The 22,117-nt window shown below is 32.8% G+C and overlaps 1 protein-coding gene across 1 annotated transcript; it reads left to right on the top strand.

Annotated features, from left to right (window-relative positions):
- The first annotated feature begins 1,111 nt into the window (after positions 1–1,111).
- LOC131937289 (uncharacterized) lies at positions 1,112–10,720 on the top strand. The gene is made up of 2 exons (XM_059294578.1): positions 1,112–3,433; positions 10,658–10,720. Exons 1-2 carry the CDS (start codon positions 1,112–1,114, stop codon positions 10,718–10,720), a joined length of 2,385 nt encoding a protein of 794 aa, XP_059150561.1.
- Positions 10,721–22,117: the final 11,397 nt, after the last annotated feature.

Below are 22,117 nucleotides of genomic sequence, written 5' to 3'. Positions count from 1 at the left end.
CCTAGGTGCATGCACAAAATTAGCAAAAAGCTAAAATATAAACCGTCATTTCCTAAATGTAATCTGCATTGCTGTTCTTTATAGATGTAGTTTGATTTATGTTTCTCAAGATAATTTTTATTAACGGAATAAATATAACTAAAAGGCTAATTAAACGTATACACTATCGTGTTGTATGGTGTAATTTTGAGGGAAATTATAATTATGCATGGTAAAATGATTATCTTTTGACTAATACTTAAATTTGGTACACGGGCACCCGATGGCTTGAATGAACAGATATCTTTCACCTAACAACCCCCCCCCCCCTCCCGCATACATCACGCCCCCAACCCCACCCCTATACGGTGTCCAAGCGTCCTTCTCACGCGTCTTTTCTTTTGGATATCGTGGCTAGCAGTCAAGACGTGTTTTCACGGTCGAGCTAAGTCAAAAAATGTGTTACTGTTTGCCTTTATTTGTCTAATCTGTAATCACACTGTTGTGTGCTGACGAAGACCTTGGGTCGAAACGTCCATTGTTGTAACTGTCTTTACCTTGTGAGGTAACTAATACTATCTGTTTTATTACTAATTACATTAACCTCACTGCAGCTACCATTTGTTTTTTATCTTTTCGCTAACCAGTTATTTGGCTGCTACTACGTGTTGCTTTGTCTCGTTATCTGCGTATGTGTTTTACATACATACTTCATTTTTCAAACGTGTTTTTTACCCCATAACTTATTTTGTTTTAGAGCAGTTACATAATCTGCTACCCCCACTTTACCGTAGTAATAAGATTCCCTGTTCTTTTGTTCCATCTAACCAAATTTTCGTGCCCGACAATCAACATGCTATCATACAAAAATGCGTTTAACCAACTGCGAATTTTCATCACAACGTGCTTTAGTCTACTACCTACTACAATTTCTAACACATCTACAGAATTAGCGTTTGCCTTGTTCAGAAAAACAAGGTTCACCAGCCATACTCACTTTATCAACAAGTGTCTACGCTTGCGGGTAATACCAATAGGTTTCAGAATAAACTTTCGGCCTTCATGCTCCACTCCTAATGCATATGAACGTAGGCTTTTTAACCAGTTAAATTCTAAATACTCGTTTCAACAAATGCGCTTAACCATCCAGCATTACAAACGTCTTAACTCAACATTAGATAGGAGGATAGCATCCTTGGAGCAACGTCTATACTCACACACATCATGTAACCTACAACTCTACAACCTTATACGCTGCATTATTCACCAACTCAATCGAGATTTTTATTCCTACCTGGTGAAACATAAAAATAAGAAACTCAAAAACCTCTGCCCTACCCCTAAACCGACGGCGAACAGCCACGCCCCTTCCGATACAAAAGTGGTCTGCATACCTGACACCATCCCCCTCTCGAGTGATGAACGATCTGTCCTAAAAAAAGGCTTGAAATTTATACCCCTGAGACCAACCACTGATAAATTTACTCTGCTTAGCAGCGCCCACGAGCTCTTCCGCAAACTTAAAAGTAAAGCTTATTTCGACAACAATCCCTCAGGTTTTAACCAAGACAACATTGAAGATGACTTATTCTATAAACTCGCAAAAAGACAGTCGCACTGGACCCCAAATTTTAATTCCTCAAAAAACCTCAATCTGTTTATCCACCATACCGAGTACGAACTAAATAACTTCAAACCGGCCCCATTAAAACACTCCAACCTCACAGCCGGTGAATCGCGTGCGCTCGCATGTTTGAGGACCCGCACGGACATTGTAATTAAACCGGCTGACAAAGGCGGGGCTATCGTTGTATGGGATAAAGACCTGTACACAAAAGAGGCATATAAACAACTCTCTGACAGTACATTCTACTCACCGCGTCTTAAGGATGGGATCTTAACTAATAACACAGTTGTTACCAAAACTGTAAACACATTAATAGCATCTAAGAAACTCCCTAAAACAGCATCTAGCCTACGCATTTTCGACAGTAAATTGGGAAGACCTTCATTCTATTTACTACCCAAAATTCATAAATCTGGTTGCCCAGGTAGACCCATTATATCAGCATGCGCCTGTCCTACTGAAACTATATCATCCTTTCTGGACAGTGTGTTTAAACCCAGAGTTGAGGCACTACCATCGTACCTCAAAGATACCAACCATGCGATTTTAACTTTAGAATCTTTAAAATTCACTAGCAATAAACCGAGATTAATTTTCTTATTAGACGTGGTGTCGTTATACACCTCGATACCCCACAAAGACGGTCTACTAGCTATTAAACACTTCTTTAATGTGAACCCCCATCCCTCTATTGACAGTAATACCATACTTAGATTAACCGAGTTAGTTCTCAACCTCAACTCGTTCGAGTTCGATGGTCAGTTCTTTGACCAAATAAGTGGGGTAGCTATGGGAACTAAAATGGGTCCTAGTTATGCGTGTCTCTTCATGGGTTACCTGGAGGGTCAAATCCAGGAAAAATACACTGGCAGAATTCCATGTTTTTATCGGCGGTACATTGATGATGGGTTAGGTATCACAGAGATGGCAGAAGAAGAACTGCAAGATTTCATATCATTCTGCAACAACTACCACCCAAACATTAAATTTACCTCTGAAATTTCAGAGAGTTCTGTTAACTTCCTGGATATGACAATATCGCTTAACACAACCAACGTTGGGACGACTGTATATTACAAACCAACCGACTCACATTCATATCTACTTTACTCTTCGTCACACCCCCCGGCCTGCAAAAATTCTATACCATTCTCACAATTATTAAGACTGCGACGTATTTGTCAAGATAATGACGATTTTCGGATCAAGGCCCATGAGCTACTACAGTTCTTTCGACTCCGGTCATACCCGGAGCATATACTCCAGTCAGCACTACACCGCATAACAACTGTTGACCACCAAGCCTCCCTTCAACAATTTCCAAAACAAAAGTCAGATAGAACTAAACTCATCTTACCCTACCATCCTCATTCAGTTTTGGCTAAAAATATTATAAAAAATTATTCTATCCTCAAGTCAGACCCCCATTTAGGCCATTTATTTCAACAGAATCCTTTGGTTGTGTATAGAAGGGAACGCAACCTTAGAGACCTTTTAGTTCGCAGCCGCCTGCCACCCACTACCAACACCGGTTTTGGCACCACTCCTTGTCCCCGTAAATGCAATACATGTCTTTTCACCCTTCAGGTTGAATCACTCCAGCTGCCGAAGGGAACCCTCAAAATTAAAAATCACTTCAACTGTGAGTCCCGCAACGTAGTTTACGTCATCAAGTGCAGGCGTTGCAACATTTTTTATATTGGACAAACGGGGAAAAGATTGTCTGACAGGGTTAGCCAACACCTGCGATCAATCAACAATGAAGACAGTCTTCCTGTGGCCAAACACTTCAACAAGAGTGGGCATGACTTAAAAAAGGACTTTTGTGTAACCGCCGTTCGGTTTTGCCACAATTTTAAAAATCGCCTTAGCACTGAAACGCGACTAATACTTAAATTTGGCACACGGGCACCCGATGGCTTGAATGAACAGATATCTTTCACCTAACAACCCCCCCCCCTCCCGCATACATCACGCCCCCAACCCCACCCCTATACGGTGTCCAAGCGTCCTTCTCACGCGTATTTTCTTTTGGATATCGTGGCTAGCAGACAAGACGTGTTTTCACGGTCGAGCTAAGTCAAAAAATGTGTTACTGTTTGTCTTTATTTGTCTAATCTGTAATCACACTGTTGTGTGCTGACGAAGACCTTGGGTCGAAACGTCCATTGTTGTAACTGTCTTTACCTTGTGAGGTAACTAATACTATCTGTTTTATTACTAATTACATTAACCTCACTGCAGCTACCATTTGTTTTTTATTTTGAAAAGTAGAAATACGATAATTAATATCTAAAGATTGTTAGGACAAAATTATGTTAAATTAAAAGGAAAAATTAAAAATATAGATAACAAACTGGTCTACTAAGAGGAAGTAGATTTTCAGTAAGTTATACGTTGCTATTTACCACCCATTTATGTTTTAACAATGGATTTTGCTAACAGTGAGTCATGTAATCAATAAACACACTATTATTAGCAAAATACGTGCAACACTTAATTACTTTGAGGCATCTACAAAGAAAAAACATCGGTAGGTAATTTATAAATAATACCCAATTCGTAATAGTACGCGCAGCTTGTAATCTGCTTAGAAAATTATTTCAATTAAATCGGAATCCACTGACACAAGTATTTTACCATAAACAATAAAGTGATAATTATAAAAAAAATTGATGTTTAACATAATTGTGTACAAGAGTTTTTTTTTTAAATTATAAGTATTAAACCGCATTAAAAACTAGTTCTTTTTTTTGTTGCTAAACATGAAAGATAATCGTTTATATCCTAAAGTATATATCAATGGCTTATGACACTTATGAAGAGTATTGTATTATGTTGGATGGTAGTTGTATTACAAGATAGCAAACATTGGAAAAAGTAATGAGAAAACTAGATTCATGGAGTTTAAATGTGACAAGTAGTCCCAATTGTTCTTAGTGCCTTGTACTGTTTTGAAATCATGATCTACATAACTCTAGTTTTGATATATGGTGTCATAAACATTAGCTACTTTTATGATAATATTTCTGAAGACATATATATTGTAATATCTTTAATTTGTAATGTGTTTCTTGCTTCAATAATTATTTGTGTTTCAAATATTTGGAAATACTGTCACTATTTTTATGTCTTTTAATAATGGGTTTCAATCATCAACCATTATTGCATTATTTTTTTTTCTATTTTGAATCGTCAGATTTGTTAGTTTTAATGACAAATCATTTGTATCAGCTCCCATATACAAATGTGTTAACTTCAACCTTGAGACCACTATGTATTCATACTTATTTAGCTTAAATGTGTACACAGAATATGTTTTCAACACGGTTTTTTATTGATCCTTTCATTGTGATAACATTATGATTTCTTTAATACGATTTAACGACGTATGTCTCCACTAGGCATTTTGCTTAGCTTCACTTAGGTTTGCAAACATATTTGAGAATTTGAATTTAATCTATAAAGCTCTGTACGTATGTGACAGAGGACGGCAAAAGAGACATAAAGTAAAAAAAAAAACTCGACTCGATCGCCATAAGGCAATACACCTGAAGTGTTTATTATCTTAATTAATCAATTAATATTTTTTTAAGTAGTATTATATAAGGTTTTATAAAACACATTTCATTTTACAGGAATATATATCATCCTTCACAATAATTTCAGAAGTGTACAAATTACCTTTCTTTGTTCCTTTATTGCCGATTACATCCCTAGATACATCACACAAAAAATATTACTTCCCTTAAGAACATTCCATCGAGGGGGTAAAATAGTTTTTAAAAATTTGTTTTAGCGTTGGAATTTTTTTTTTAAATAACCATGCATTTTGAAAGTGCAATGTGGTAGGTAAAATACAAATATTCATATGCTGTCTAAAAGATTTGTTTACTAATTATTGTTTTTTTTATCAATAACAGTTTAGAACCCACACCTAAATGTGCTCTAGATTTACTTCTATCTGTCGGTTTGCGGACAACCTGTGGGTATTAGAGTCGTTCAGTAAATGGAATCAGGCATGTCCGCCGGCGCCCCGACATTGTACGATTTGGCGCCCTTGGCTATCCTGTGAGCGCATTGGTATAAACTTTGGATAAAAAGGGTTAGTAAAGTCCTTAACTTAATCGAATCTATGCGTTCTCTGGCGCCTCGACAGGATGCTATTTGGTACACAGGGCCACCTGTGTGCGCTATGGCGCCTACGTCCGTTTTAAACATTGCGATAGTTTGTGTTTACTTTTGTGTTTGTGTTTGTTTTTTTGTTTGGGTTTTTGTTTGTGTTTGCGTTTTTGTTTGTGTTTTCTTTTTTATTGGCGTTTGTGTTTTTCTTTTGGTTTCGTTTGGTTATATTTTCGATTTCTATAGTGTACAACATCGAACTGAAATATCTATACAGAATATATTTTACAGAATTAAGAATTGAAAAACGTAATACAAACTTTAAAACAAATTCTAAAATGTTAATTTAGGATATTAAAACATTTTTTAAAAAATTCTAAATGTGTGAAACACAATACTTAAGCCAAAAAAAAAATGTAAAATTGGTCAAAATGTACTGCAGCCGTAATACATTTGATTATTTAAACATAATTCAAAACCGGCACTACTCAACGGATAAACGCATATTATAACAGCACTAAACACGTTTAGTATTTTTGGGTGCGTAGACAAATCTAACTATCCATCAACTAACAATGATTTACAATGCTTTACTATTCAATAGAAACGCAGTAGTTACTTTTGTTAATGACATAATATGCTTCAAATTTTCCCTGTTAAAGACATTTGGATGTGATTACTACGACGTGTTTAATAATTGATCCTAAATATTCGTATCAAATTTTAATGTTTTGGCTCCAATTGCATGTTTATATATATATATACTATTCAATATTATCGTTTAAAGTTCGCATATGTGAACCATACTAACATCTTGGCATCGTCAAAGTACCTACATCTTTTTACAGTGATAACGCAGTTATCTAGTTGTATTCTAAACTACCTTTCATTATATATATATTCATTCTTTATTTCTCTCTCTCTCTCTCTCTCTCTCTCTCTATATATATATATATATATATATATATATATATGTATATATATATATATATATATATATATATATATATATATATATATATATATATATATATATATATATATATATATATATATGCGAAATGTTGTGTATGTTTGCTATACCGTTAATTTGATATCCACAAAACTTTGGGAGTTCAGATTTCTGCAAACAAAGGTTGTTTTTTTTTTAAATTTACGAACCCAATGGTCTGTATCTGCGTCTACTCGGGTTCCCTTAATCTTTAGAATACTAAGAAGTAAAATAAAATCAGCATTAGACGATTTTCTAATAAAATAGCCTAATTGTGTCGTTTTGACAGTCATGTAAATAGTGTTGGGTCGTAACTCTGCCGACATTGTTAAGTGAGCTTCAAAGTGGTAGTCTTAGCGATGACCAAAAAGCATGAGCCAGTGATACGAAAAATTCGGGTTAGTTTTCGTTGGATCTACTATCCAGTCTAACAATAATAGACTACATTTGCTGCTACAAATTTTACTATAGCTTATTTATCTCAAAGTGTCACAATTCTTAATACATTTTAGAAAATTTAATTGACGTGTCCTCATAACAAATAGTCAACTCTGTTTACAGTCGAATATGTGTTTTAAAAGCAAAGCTCATAGGTGATTACAGCTCTAATTTAAGTAAATTTTAAAAATAATGGTGTCAAAAAACGATGTCTGTATTTTGGCATTAATAGATTTAAGATTTGGAATGTATAAGGTTCAGAAATGAAACACATGGGATAACGATCTAGACACAATTGAAGAATAAAATAAAAAATAAAACAAAAGATACAAAATATCGTTTAGCTCATAGCTTTCAACGGTATTGCATAAAAATATTATTCAGTAAATGCCTATATTAAACCTCGGGCCTTTATGTCATTTTTTTAAAAGGCATATTACTTTACATGCAACAAAAGAGTCTTTTAAATGTTTTCGAAAATTTCGAATTCATTGTCACATATATTATAAAATTAAGCGAAGCATTAAGCTGGAAAATATTAAAGAGAATCCAATAGATTATTTTAACTATATTCAAATCGAATATTTGAGCGTCGCATTATGCAAACCAAAGATCAAAAAAATTTGATGGAATTAAAACCAGGACGACTAAAGTTACACATAACGTTAAAGTAATTTTGATTGATTTTATATCCTTTTTTCTTTTTCCTGATGCGTTTGTAGAAGACATATTTGTGAAATTTCTTCTTGATATGGTTAGTTTTACTATTATCATTACAGAGCTATCAAACAATTATAACAACTGGTTCAATAGCAGTAATAATTGAATAAAAATATGTTCGATATTCTAAGTAAACTTAGCGATTGTTTAAGTAAAAATCACTTGACACTCCGTTAGCTACAGTAATATTGGTTCCAACTACTGTTGTCCATATTATTTTGTACGAGATTAAGTATGGCAGGTAAACAAGTGTTATAACAACATAAACGGTGATGACAGTACAGGTCATTCTAAAAGGTGTAATGATGCGGGTTACACTAAAGGGAAACCACACAGCAATCATTCGCTCAAGGGCTATAATTGAAACCAGTTGAATGCTTAGTGTTATACAACTCTGGTTCAAGTAATATAACGAAACATACGTTATAACGTTTACAGTTTGGGCTGTGTAGATATTAAACAGTTCTGTATACTTGTTTATGAATATAAGAAGAGTTGATGTTGAATAGAACACATCCGATACTGCTAGAGCTGTTAGCGCAACATTTGCTGATGAATCAAAACCATTGTAGAATAAAATAATTATTGTGGCGCTGTTCCCGAAAATTCCGAGTTAAATAAAAACTTCAAAAAGAAATCGTATAAAAAAACATGTCTAAGATGTAAAATACATCGTCAGAAATACTGTACACTGCTGGTTTGGGTTGTCCTTTACTCCAATCCCAAAGAGTGTCATTTAAAAGCAGGCTTATGTTGGCTTTGGGAACATTCATTTTATTGTTTTATTTTACGACGTATCTTGAAGCTCAACACCACTGGAATAAAAATGTATTTTAAAAAATTATTTTACAGTAAAAAATAACACAAATGCATTCTCATGATACGTTCCTAATATTTATATGTATCTTTAATGGATAAAGTTACTTAAGTTCCCTAAAATAACTGTTCTATTTATAATTTAGTACTCTCTTTTTAAAATGTCGTGCTGAATAACTCAAGTAAACATTATTAGATGTTATTGTAAAAAGCCTTCGAATATTTACAAAAATGTTTAAATTTTTTTTTTTAAAGTTTATGTCTAACGCTTTCATGTCAAGTTTTAATTATTTGTTATAATAAGGTGAAGTAGGGATTGAAGTAAACCATTGCTGTTTTTCCTTGGTTTTGCAAAATTTCTGTTTCTTAGAAGCGTTGACTAAACATGATAACTTCCTGAATTGTATAATGCTTTGGGTGAAGGAAGGGGTTCTATAAAGGTAATATAAAATGATGGTCGGTGATCCATTGCCATTTTATCCAGCCTTGTGTTGTAGGTCAAAGTTGCACTTTTGTGTAGTATAATGTAACAATGATTAATATTGAATAAATATGTTCTTTTTTTAACCATCTTTAATCAAAGTTTCCTCTATATAAATATAAATAAAGTGCCAGTACCCTTCCCATGGGGCAGGTAAAGTTCACTTTCAAACTTGGCGTATGGAGGGATAGTGTGGCCTGCACTATTCCCAGCCGTCTTACCTTTCATGTTGAGTTAAGTGCCCATCAGAACTGGATGGACACAATGATTCAAACTCGAGACTATGGGGTTAGCAGTCAAACCACACTGTTCCTTAATGCAAAAATTGTTTCTAAAAGTGCTGCTATAAAGTCTTTCATCATTCATTAACACGAAGTGCCACATTTTAAAAAATATTTTAAACATTTTTATTGTACTACACAATATAATATGCTTTGACAATTTTAGACGTTAGAAATGCCTGGGGCAGAAAAATCGAAAAGTTCTAAACTGATTTTTTAATTTTATGACATAGATGTAAAACTTTCAAATTAGATGACGATCAAGACACTGGCGAAAAAAAATACTTGAATTCCCTGTGTTTAATGAATTTCAACAACGATACCTAGAGTTACATTAGTATACTCGTTGTGCCACTCTAGAAGGGCCTATACTACAACTTGGGTCTGTTTCAAGTATTTATAAATATGTTTATTTACGTTTTGCAACACATTAATTTCCTATATGTTTTCGTAAATTTGGTGTTCATTGTCACGTATATAATAAAATTAAGTGAAGCATTAAGCTGGAAAATATTAACAAGAATCCACTGTATGGTCCTTACAGTATTTTGATCAAAAATACCAGGTTGTCCAAAAGAAAAGAAAAGATCAAACGTATATGATGGGATTAAAACCAGCACGACTAAACTGACACATAATGATAAAGTTATTTTGATCGATTTAATATCATTTTTTCTTTTTGTTGATGTTTTTGTTGAAGACATATGTGTTATATTTCTTGCTGATGTTGTTAGCTTTATTATTATCATCATAGAACTCAGGACAATTATAGCAGCAGGAACTAAGGCGGTGATAAATGAATAGAAATATTTACGATAGGCTGTGTAGAAAAAGTGAGTGTTTATGTAAAAATCAGAAAACATCCCGATAGCGACTGTAATATTGGTTCCTTCTATATTTGACCATATTATTCTGTATATTAACTGCAACGGTATGTACACAAGAGACATTGCAATATAAACAATGATGACAATGCAGGTCATTCTCAAAGGTGTAATGATGCGGGTTACACTGAAGGGAATCCACACAGCTATCATTCGCTGAAATCCAATAACTGAAACCAAAAGAATGCTGATCGATATAGAACACTGGTTCCAACTGTATAAACAGATATACGTGATAACGTTATAGTCTGGGCTATGTTGATATCAAACAGCTCTATGTATTTATTGACAAAAATGAGAAGGTTTGTTATTGAATAGAACAAATCCGATGCTGCTAAAGCTGTCAGCGCAACATTTGTTGATGAATCAAAGCCGTTGTAGACTATAATTATTATTGTGGCACTGTTTCCTAGAATTCCAAGTAAAATAAAAACTTCAAGAATAAATCTCATCAGGATCATGTCAACAATGTAAAACACATCGTCAGAAATACTGTACACTGTCAGTTTAGATAGTCCTTTACTCCTAAACAATCGGGTGTCATTCAAAAGAAGTGTTACGTTTTCTGTGTTAAAATTCATTTTATTTTCGTATTTTGGGACATCAGTTTCTTGAAGCTCAATAATGCTGGAACAAAATAGAAATTACACATTAAAATAGTTTTCACAAATGTAGTAATATGTATACGTTTCTATATAATCTACGTATTTGTAAACAAGAATAAAAGTATTTTTAGTTTTTGTATTAAAAATGTAATTATACATTTGTACACAATTAGCCAAAAGAGTAAAACCCATTATTTTCCTTTCATTCTAGTGTGGGCCATAAAACATAGAAGCCGTGACTGTATATTTTAATTATTACCTCAACATCTCCCAAAATAACGTTAAAAAGGATTAAATTAAAAAAAACAAATAAACGCCACTTTTAAAAATCTAACACTATTTTGAGCGCAATTTCCATACTGACAATTGCGATTATTTTCTTTACAAGCTTGGCTTGAAACTGGCTATTGAAATCTCGATATCAATGACTAATTCAAACTTAGAACGTGGGCGAAGACCCAATAACAATGCAATATCACATCAAATTTGACTTAAATGGGTGTTTTTAAATGTTTTATTAATTAATTAAAATTTTCAATTTAAAATACTATTCCTCGCTCTTGTACTGACATTTTCGTATTTATTCATTGCGCAAATGTTTTGAGACATGAAACTATTGTATTAAAAATGTAAAGTGCTGAAAAATAAAAAAAATGTTTTACCAAGCTTTTATAAAAATATGCAGTAAAATGGAGGAAAGATATGATAATAATATGCCTCTATTTAAATACATGCATATATTGTAGAGTAAATTGTGGTTCACTGTATTATGTAATGAATACCATTTTTACAATTTAGGAAGCGAAACACGTTTTTCTTTACATGTATTTCAATAATACTGTAGAATTATATTAAAGAAAATCATTTATATTTCTCCTTATTAGTGCACGATTGTATAAGATTTGCTATTAAAACACTAATTCAGTTATTTGTTTTCTCAGTGACATCGAAATTGATATTGCATAAAGTTCCAAAAGATTTGGCTGTACTAGCCAGTAAGATCAATTTACTTCATGAGTAAGTCGATCTCTATGGGAAGAAGAAAGCCAAAGTGTCCATCAAAATTCTGAAAGCCTTAACAAACATAATATTGGAAAATATGTTGTAGTGGTTGTGACACATTACAGTTTACTATTTTAATAAGAAATACAACTTTCTTTGAAAGCAGCATTAGAATGTACGTACAATTTAAAATGTATAAAAGTTAGCTGCAAAATCGAGGGGGCCACATTTGGGTCTATTATTTATGTTCTTTACTCTCTTCTTCTAAGAAAATTTTATTATGATCTTATTACGATTTTTAATAATTAAGCTATAGTAATATATGAAAACATGGCTGCTTTGAATCCAAGGTAAATGCGTTCAGCAAATGTTAATTGGTTCATAATTAAAGCAACACATCTAAATAATATTTTTTTTTTATTTGGTACATACGACAAAATAATTTCCTCGACAAAATACAACAATTATCAATGGCTAAGCAGTTACTTCAGAAGTCCTTTGAATGTTAATGTAAATTAAGTGTTAGTTCATTGAAGGTGATATTGTTTTAATTACAAAATATATGAAATAACCACATGTTCAGCTTCTTTTTTATTGGTTGTGAACAATATGGGTACATTTCATGACAAAGAGTAAAACACAATTTTAAAATAATAAAAAATGTATTATTTACTAGTGATAAATTCCTTATCTTTTATTTATTTATTTCCCTTCATGAGGACCATAAAAGACACCACGCAGCTTAGCCACCACCCTCATACCCACCTGTCAGGTGAGCTGTGGTTCACTCCGAATATAGTAGAATCGGTTCGGTACAAATAAGTGACGGGGGAGTGGGGGAGGCAGGGCGGTGGTGTAGAGTCAAATTCACAAATTATGAATTGTTGATAAGTAGAAAATAAAACAACTAGATAGCTGCTTATGCTACGTCGCGGGTCAGCTCGAATTGATTATTTACTTAATAGAATATAAGTCAAAATTACAAATTTATAATACAAGTTTACATATTTTTTAGATTGCGATTACTTTTTGAAACAAAAATAAATTGTAAAAACACATTTCATTACAACATTTTTTTATAAAAATATGTATAGATTAACTATAACTAAGAGTTTAATGTTTTCGAAAAAAGTTTAATTTACTGTAAACGCTCAGAATTATTTATCTGATTTCTTATATAGGCATATATATAACTATGATGCAAAAATCTAAACTTCTTTTCTTTGAAAGAAAGCTTTAAATTTTCGAAATTATAGCTGCAACCGTTTTAATTAAAGCTGTATTTTCAGTGGTACTAACAATGGTTATTAGAGGAAGACATTAACATAATTACATTGCAGCGACTTTTTGCTTTAATAACCCTTAAAGATAAATTATTTGCAAACTGAATCACATGAATTATTAGAAGATGTTTATACAGCTCAATGTTTACATAATTGTATGTTACACATGATGTAATTAAAGTGCTAAGATTTTAATACCAAGGATACAGCTATTAACATTATTATTTGTCTAAATGGTTAAATTAAAATTAGCCTTTGTGTTGTCAATAAAGAAATTGTATAAGGCCATTTTCGTCGAGTGTTTACAGATATATCTACTTAGTAGAATAAAGCTATTTTTAAAATTGATACATTTTGAATTATAAAACAGTGTTATTCACAAAAAAGGTATTTTAAAATAAATTCATTACCATTTATTTGTGTGTAGATGTTTTCGCGATTGTTTTGAATTAATTAGAGAATGTTTTATATTTGCCGCATAACTAATTTTCTAATGTTACTATATCTCTTTACTTATATTGTAAGAAGCTGTATTCACATATCCATAAGTTTGTATATTTTTTTGTATATTTTAAATATCGGAATACGATAAGATATGTTAAAAACTTGAGCCCGGCGTTACATGATGCATTAAACAATTGAAAACTTTAATAGCACCATTTAACTAGAAAGCGATTTCCGGAATTTTTGGGAAATGACATTCACCAATCCCCCATACGCTTCTGAATAATTTTAGAGTCCAAAACAGTAATTGAGTAGATAAGATCTGACACACTCAATGCAACAGATACGAGTAAAACATACAAAACGACGTGTGAATTCAGCACTTTATCTTATGGTCAAGAACTCACTAATAAATAGGATAGGGCCTACTTTATAATCAAAATATTTTAAAAATAAAGACTGGTAAGGTAATGTACGAACATATATTATAATTATTTTTCACTATGCCTATATCAATAACATATAGAGCGAAATAAACTTAAACCAGTTTCATAACATTATATTACGTTTTCAAAATTCCTCTTAATGGGACACTAGACTGCTACAGCGAAAGCCTCGAATACTATTCAGTCTTATGTGGAGGTCAAAGAAAATGAAAATTTCTAATTCTGGTTAGATTTGTTTTATCCCCAATCATATTGCCTGCTGCCACTAATAAGATGTGTTGGCCCTATTCGTTATATTTGTAACAACGTATTATCTGCAATTGGAATCATTTATATTTTCAAAGAAATGAAAAAAGCTCGCACGGTTTATTTCCAGTGCCAAAAGCAAGACGCGGAGCTGCGTGCTAACAGAAGAAAGTTACTTCGACGGCATGCTATTCAAACCAAGAGACATAATTTATTGTGCAATAGATGATAGAAATACGATTAGAAAATGAAAAATATATGTTCGTTAAGTTTGTTGATACAGAGGTGTAGCGACGCTTCCCGGCGCCCGGGGACAAACTTTTAAATTTGGTGCCCCCCTCGGGATCATTTTCGATTTGCAACCTCTCTAGAACTTTAAATTTGCACCCTCCCCCTCAAACATTCGATTTGCACCCCCCCTCTCATATATTTATATATATATATAAAGCAACAATGCAGCTAAAATGAGATTTTAATTTGTTTTTCCAACCCATTTTGGCGCCCCCTAAGGTCGGCGCCCGGGGACATAAGTACCCCCCCTGCCCCCCCCCCCCCTTTCGCTACGCCTCTGTGTTGATATTGTGTACCCAAAATTACGGGCACTTCTAATTGACAGAGACGGTTCGCAGTTGGTACGCTGGTCAAGACATGAAGACAATGCAACATGAAATTCAATTTGACTTAATGGGTTGTCTGATTATTTTTTATGAATTAATTAAAATTGGGTCCAAATTAGTAGGCTGTCTCATCAAACTATTCCGCGCTATTAGTCACGCGCCATCACGTTCAGTAGGTGCGCAATGGTTTTTAGTCATACAACTCTAGTGTAAATAAAACATGTAAAGTACTACAAAATAATAACAAGCTTGTATGTAATAATGCACTAAAAAGTAGAAAATAAAGTATGCACTACCATTTAAATTACTATACAGAAAAGCGTTGGTCCCTTCCTAAATATTAGTAAAGGTATCCAATAGATACAAAAGTGACCCACGCTTTTCTTTGTAGTTATTTAAATAGTAGTGTATCATTTATTTTCTACTTTTTCGTGCATGATTACATAAAAGCTTGTTATGAAATTTTTATGCTTGGGTGAAAAAATTGTACTTTAGATTTATTTAAAACATTTTAGTCAGAAAGGTGATATATCAGTATAAAGTGTGTTTTAATTTCTTATACATGATCATTTATTGTTTACTTGCTTTCAGTTTTATTGAGCTTCGCGAGAAAGTCACGAAAAAAGAAAATGAAATGAATTTCAAGCCCGAAAACAGCAGCCTTTTATTAAATGAGACTTTGTTTGCAAGGGAAGGACAAATAAAACATTCACTGTACACTGTTCCTTACGATGTGGTATATATCATAGACATCATCATGATGGTATTTCTTCTTGAAGTTTTTATTTTGCTTGGAATTCTGGGGAACAGCGCCACAATAATAATTTTAGTCTACAATGGCTTTGATTCATCAACAAATGTTTTGCTAACAGCTTTAGCAGCATCGGATTTGTTCTATTCAACAACAAACTTGCTGCTCTTTATATACAGATACGTAGAACTGTTCAGTATTTACTTGGCTCAAACTGTAAATGTTATAATTTACGTTTCTTTTTATTATTTGAATCAGAGTTCTATAACAATCAGCATACATCTGGTTTCAATTATAGCCCTTGAGCGAATGATTGCTGTGTGGTTTCCCTTCAGTGTAACCCGCATCATTACACCTTTTAGAATGACCTGCATTGTCATCACTTTTTATATTGTCATAACTCTTGTTTACTTACCGTATCTATTAAGGTTTAGTTTAATATGGACTACAATAGAAGGAACTAATATCACAGTCGCTTATGCATTGACAACTGACTATTACATAAATAATCGCTACATTGTTGTACCCTATCGTAAATATTTTTTTTCAATCATAAACGTCATTTTTCCTGCTGTATTAATTGTGGTGAGTTCTGTAATGATAAAAATAAAACTTACCGTCTCCAGAAGAAATGTTAAAAACATGTCCTCAACAAAAGCATCAGAAAAGAGAAAAAATGATATGAAATCTATCAAAATAACTTTAACGTTATGTGTCACTTTAGTCGTCCTGGTATTAATTCCATCAAATGCTTTTGATCTTTTCTTTTCTTACGGCAACGATTATTTGTTTGATCAAAACATTGCATGGTTAATTCAGTGTATTCTCTATAATATTTATCAGCTTAATGCATCACTTAATTTTATAATATACGTGAGCCTAAATTCCAAATTCTCGAGAACATATAAAAAACTATTTTGTTGCAGGAAGTAGAACAAAAGGAACATACATTGTATACATAAACTAGTTATGTTACAATAGTAATATAGATATTTAGAAGGCGTCACGGTGTAATTGAAATTCTAGAAGAAATGACATTTAGTTCCATATAAATGTTTTAACTATAAAAAAATTAATGTGACATTTTTAGAGTGTTGAGAGAATTATGTTTAGATAAATTATTAAAATATCTTTAATTGTTTAATTTAAATGGTATTCTATTTTAATATAATGCATATCTTGTTCTTTAGAGATGTTCGCTTTCATTTTTCGACTTCTATTTTAAAGAAAGTGAGATTGATCTCCATTAAAAGTTATTGAATATACTTATACTAGCAGTCTCGGCCAGGACTTGCACTGGCCTCAGTAAGAAACAAATTTAAAAAAAAACATAACTTTTCTGTTTAGTAAGCAACATATACCCGGAATTTCCCGGTATTAGGAAATATATTCCTTTTCGAATTAATTCTAACCACAACCAACCAAAAAGAAACACAAACACAAAAACAAACATAACCATAATTTAAAAACAAACGCAAATGCAAACACAAACGCAAACGCAAACAAAAAGCAAACACAACAGCAAACAAAAACTCAAACACACACACAAACATAAAGGCAAACAATAACGCAGACCATAAACACACACTTAAACTCAAAGTGCGCATATGCAAAGATAAACGTTAACATAGAGGACATTTAGGAACGGCTTCTAAAGTGTTATTGACTAAACATAATAATTCGTTAACAGTACATTCAGTGTAAAAAATGAATGAAAGTTTGTATTTAAAATACCACTGTTTTACCTACCACATTGCACTTTATCAATTTATGCAGATTATATATATTATTTTTACGACATTAAAACAAACAAATCAATTTTTTTTATTGGAATGTATGTTCTTTTTATTTTGGTGATCTATCGAGGAAAATATTTGGTATGAAGAGAGGAAGGGAAGTAATTCGTGCATTTTTTACCCAGAAATAGTTAGAATTTTTGTGAAAAGGTGATACATTTTGTATGATGCGCTACTTTCCGCATTACGTCAATTAAAATGATAAGTTCGGAAAATCATCAATTTTGATAATAAACACTTTAAAAATATTCTTCTATGACGATCAAGTCCACTTTTTAACTATATGCAATTACTCCACGTTGTCTCTATCCGCCCGCCACATACAGAGACACAGTCCATTTGAGATTTATAAATTGTTACCTTTACACTGTTAATATAATGTGATATGTACTTTTTGGATCATTATTGTGGTTTGGGTTGTGCTGCGTCTCTTGTAAGCAAGACATTTATAAAATGTGATGTCGCCGTAAGTACTTTCATGTACTACTTTTTTAATTGCCGCAGTACTCATGTCCAAAGAGGCCGCATCACCTAAAATAAAATGAATTTTTCAGTAGGTGTAAGATGTTTTGTGTTCCAGGTAGGTACACATCCTCCAAAACCTAGAAATAAACATTATCGACGCCATTATTGTTGCCAGAATACCCAATGAGGTTTTTCGTAGACTCTTCGTTACCTTAACAAATATACCAATAACAGAAATAGTAAGAGTTTACACGTGAGTAGAGACGTGGAACAGTGATTTGTTACACTCGCGTCCAATGACATCTATCAGAAAAAGCAAATATTTGAACACGGTCGTCTTCGGATGGTGTTTTCAGCAATGGGCAGGTTCCATATCTTGATGCTGCAAACAGTGCGCGTAGACAAAAATGTAAGTAAGAAGTATAATAAAGTAGATCCCTCCTGGTTACCATGCAGAAAAATATAAAAAATATGATTAAAAAAATAGTAAACCAGACACAGAACCGTACGTACGCATGGTAGATGACGGAAACGCGCCAATTTTCACTTTGACACCCTAGAGAGCAAAATTGATAATCTTCCACACTACATAAAACTAAAAATAGACAGGCTATACATCTCATGTCAATGCAAATTGAAGTCAAGAGGTCAATCGATCGTAACTGCAACACCGACTGACATCTGCCCAAACAGTGTGAGATCCTATACTGTAGAATTATAATTGTAGTTAAGATAAAAGACGGAAAGATTTTAACAGTAGAAGACTGGTCAGAAGAGGAAATATAATAAATAAGAAATGAAATCATCTCGAAAGGAGTCAGGTTCTTCCAAAAATGGGATGATTGATCATTCCGTTTAACTGCATACACAAATTACGTAAGACAAAAAAGAAATGACCGCTGATAGAGCGAACTCAAGAAATGGAGGAAGAGGAGGAGGAAGAGAAAAATGATAGAAGATTCAACAGGAAAATAACGCGAGAGGAAGCATTGTAAAGGAGAGGAGGCAACGCTAAGCGGATAAGACTTTAAATTAATCTCCACGGAGCAAGATCCGCTGTTCGTAAGATCTATCAGATAATGAGAGTCAACTAGTAGAGGGTGAGTGACATCAGCCTAAACACAGCAACAGTGAACTCCCAAAAAAAAGAGGGCATATATATGACACTAACTCAGATACAACACTAACAGATATGTCACAGACAAAAGACTCTGAGGAGGAATACTGTACTGCTATGCAACAGTAAAGATCGAACCCTGGATTCACCCATCCCCCTGGACTCACACGAAGTCCCGCTTGGTGCACAACAGAAGTAAACAGAGTGGAAAATATTGTGAGCTACACACGTTCAGATATATCAAACGTTATATTCCTACCTTAAAGCAACTTAAGTGTGCCTATTAACCTAGGAACTCAATAGGTCCTCTAATGCAAAAAATTAAACAACAGAATCAAACGAATAAAAAATAGAATATAGGCCATTTTACATAATATAAAAACGTCAAAAATGTTAACTACAAAATCAAATGATTAATAGAGTGTTAAGAATAGAATGTAGGCACTTCATCCATAATATTAAAACGTTCTAATACGTATGAAGGACGTTTCGTCCATCCAACTTTATCAGTATTCCAGTTATATTGCTCACACGCATAAGGTCAGCAACCTTATCTCGTAAAACAACTATCGCTACAGAAACGCAGACAGAGAGAAACACGCACGTACACCCACGATTACACAATTAAATATGTCGAGCTAACAAAGATGTAGAACGTCTAGATGTATCAAAATATTGTGTTGTTTTTTTAACAATTAAAATACTCACTTTATCTATTCGAATACATTGATTTTGAAATCATAATGATAACATTTGTTGAAATAAATTGCTATTGCTACATTAATAAGATTTAAATGTGATTTTTTTAATGACAGGCGTAAGATATATTTTGCCAGCATTGTTGTGTGGCATAACAGATTCGAGTATTTCAAGTATTCGAGATAATATTACTTTGACAGCAGTTATTTATCTAGTAAAATACATCGTGGGGCTGTTTATTGCATATTATGGTTTTGCATATTAATTTTGCAAGCTTTCACTAATATTTTGTACATATAACTCATCTCTCTCTCCCATAAAGAAAGCCAAAGGAACAAGCGCAACGTTTGTTGATGTCTTAAAACCGCGGTGAACAAAAATTATAATCGTGAAAACAATTCCAATAATTCCAAATAAACCCGTGACGTGTTTAAGAAAACCGTTATTAAAAGTAGTCACTGCCTTGAATATGTCATCGGGAATATCGTACACATAAACATTTGAAAGGTTGTCCATTTTAAAACGTTGATTTGTATCGCAGAAGTGTAAAGTTACGTTGAAAAAGTATCGCACCTTACTGGTGCGCCACTAAATAATTAATGTGTTTTAATTCAACTATTAAGTAGCCTATATAAAATATTTTTTAAAAATTATTTCAGCTTTAATATTAACGTTGTTTCAAGGTTTTATTTTTTTTCAGTTTGTTACCAATACAAACACAGCTCATAATCATTTAAAACAGAAAAAAAAAATTCGACCAGTTTCGTATTGTTTTATATTATGTTCATGATTCATGACGCCATAAGGTATTGCCTCCCTTTCAAGTCGAACAATCAATTGGGCAAGTGAAGTGGAGTTAACCCATCAGGAAGGTCTTCTTACTTGAACCAGTATTCGAGCTCGAGACTTACGGATGGCAGTCCAGCTCTCTACCGATAGGCCACTCCGCACCGTTTATGTTAATACACTTAAGGAAATTAGCCTGTATACATTTTCTATTTTTGGTAATTATTGTATTGTTTGTATGTAATTTTCTTAACTTTGTATTTTTCTTTACTCCAAGTTAGTTTAATGGCTGAGCTCACAATTTGTAATCCTAAATTTCAAAATTTCATCTTGACGATAATCTTGTTGGATGTCAATAAGACTCTCTTCTTCCTTTACCAAAATAGCTACAATTAGTGGGTTTTTTTTTTCATCTACTTTGATACATAATTCTGTATTAATTTAAGTGTGTTTTTTTTCCACCATTTTATGCTAAATATGTTTTGCTGTTTATTTTTAAAATTATGTACGGGTACTAGTGACTTTGATTCTTGTGTAAAAATAGACTTACCCTTTTGGAACTAGTGGCCAATAATAGGGCCCATGAAACAGAGTTCACCTATTTAAGTTCATTTGACCACCGCATGTGAAAAGATAGTGCAGTCAGTTCTATTAGCAGTTATTACTTTGCCAAGTTGGTCAGCAGTCTGTAACTGATGGTGTTTAAATGTTGTATCTTGAATACATACAACAACATCTTATGTACATAAAATAAGGCAAAATGAACCACACAATTAGCATATAATTGCTGTTATTTTTAGTTTCTTAAAATTATCAATGGTTAACATTTAAACAGCATAAACTAATATTGCAATATAATTTTCAAGTTCACATTGTTTGTGGTGTTCCCAAAACTAAACTGTTCAATATTGTGAGCTAATTCTTTTTTACTTTCCTGTAATATCTCAACAATTATAAACAATCAGCTCTCTCTCTCACACAAAAAAGCAACAATAATACAAGGTGAATAATTTTAATACACTTACATGGGTGCTTATAGAATAAATTGTCAGTTAATGTTGAACCTATTTTCCTACTGTTAATGCAATACAAAATTGTTCTTAATATGTTGATAAAATGCTAAACTATGACAAATGGTTATTTTGTATTCCTTTAAAATGAAAGAAATTACAATTGAAACAAAGTCATTTACTGTTGTGGTAATTAAGCACTGCTTGATGTGACATAATATAGTCTATATTTCACTAAACAGGATACTGACATGATTTCAATGCAACATTTAGTTTTGAAATGAAATTTAACAACTAGGCAATAAAGTCTCTATTTTCATAGAGTTTGGATATTGAAAGAACAACACAAATAACTAGATCTCCCTTAGAATATATGTAATCATGAATGTAAATTATAAATCAATGAAGACATAAAAATGAAAGTCATCCTAATCTGATTAAAACAGCTCCATAATATATATATCAGTCACTCACTATTACATTTCTAAGTACAAGTGCCTAGCAATCTATC

Source organism: Physella acuta, unplaced genomic scaffold (assembly GCF_028476545.2).
Source record: "Physella acuta isolate Inbredline_101_S28 unplaced genomic scaffold, ASM2847654v3 ptg000206l, whole genome shotgun sequence".
In the NCBI taxonomy this organism is placed as follows: domain Eukaryota; kingdom Metazoa; phylum Mollusca; class Gastropoda; family Physidae; genus Physella; species Physella acuta.
Note: the sequence above shows the minus strand (reverse complement) of the source record. Positions and strands in the feature narration are given on the sequence as shown.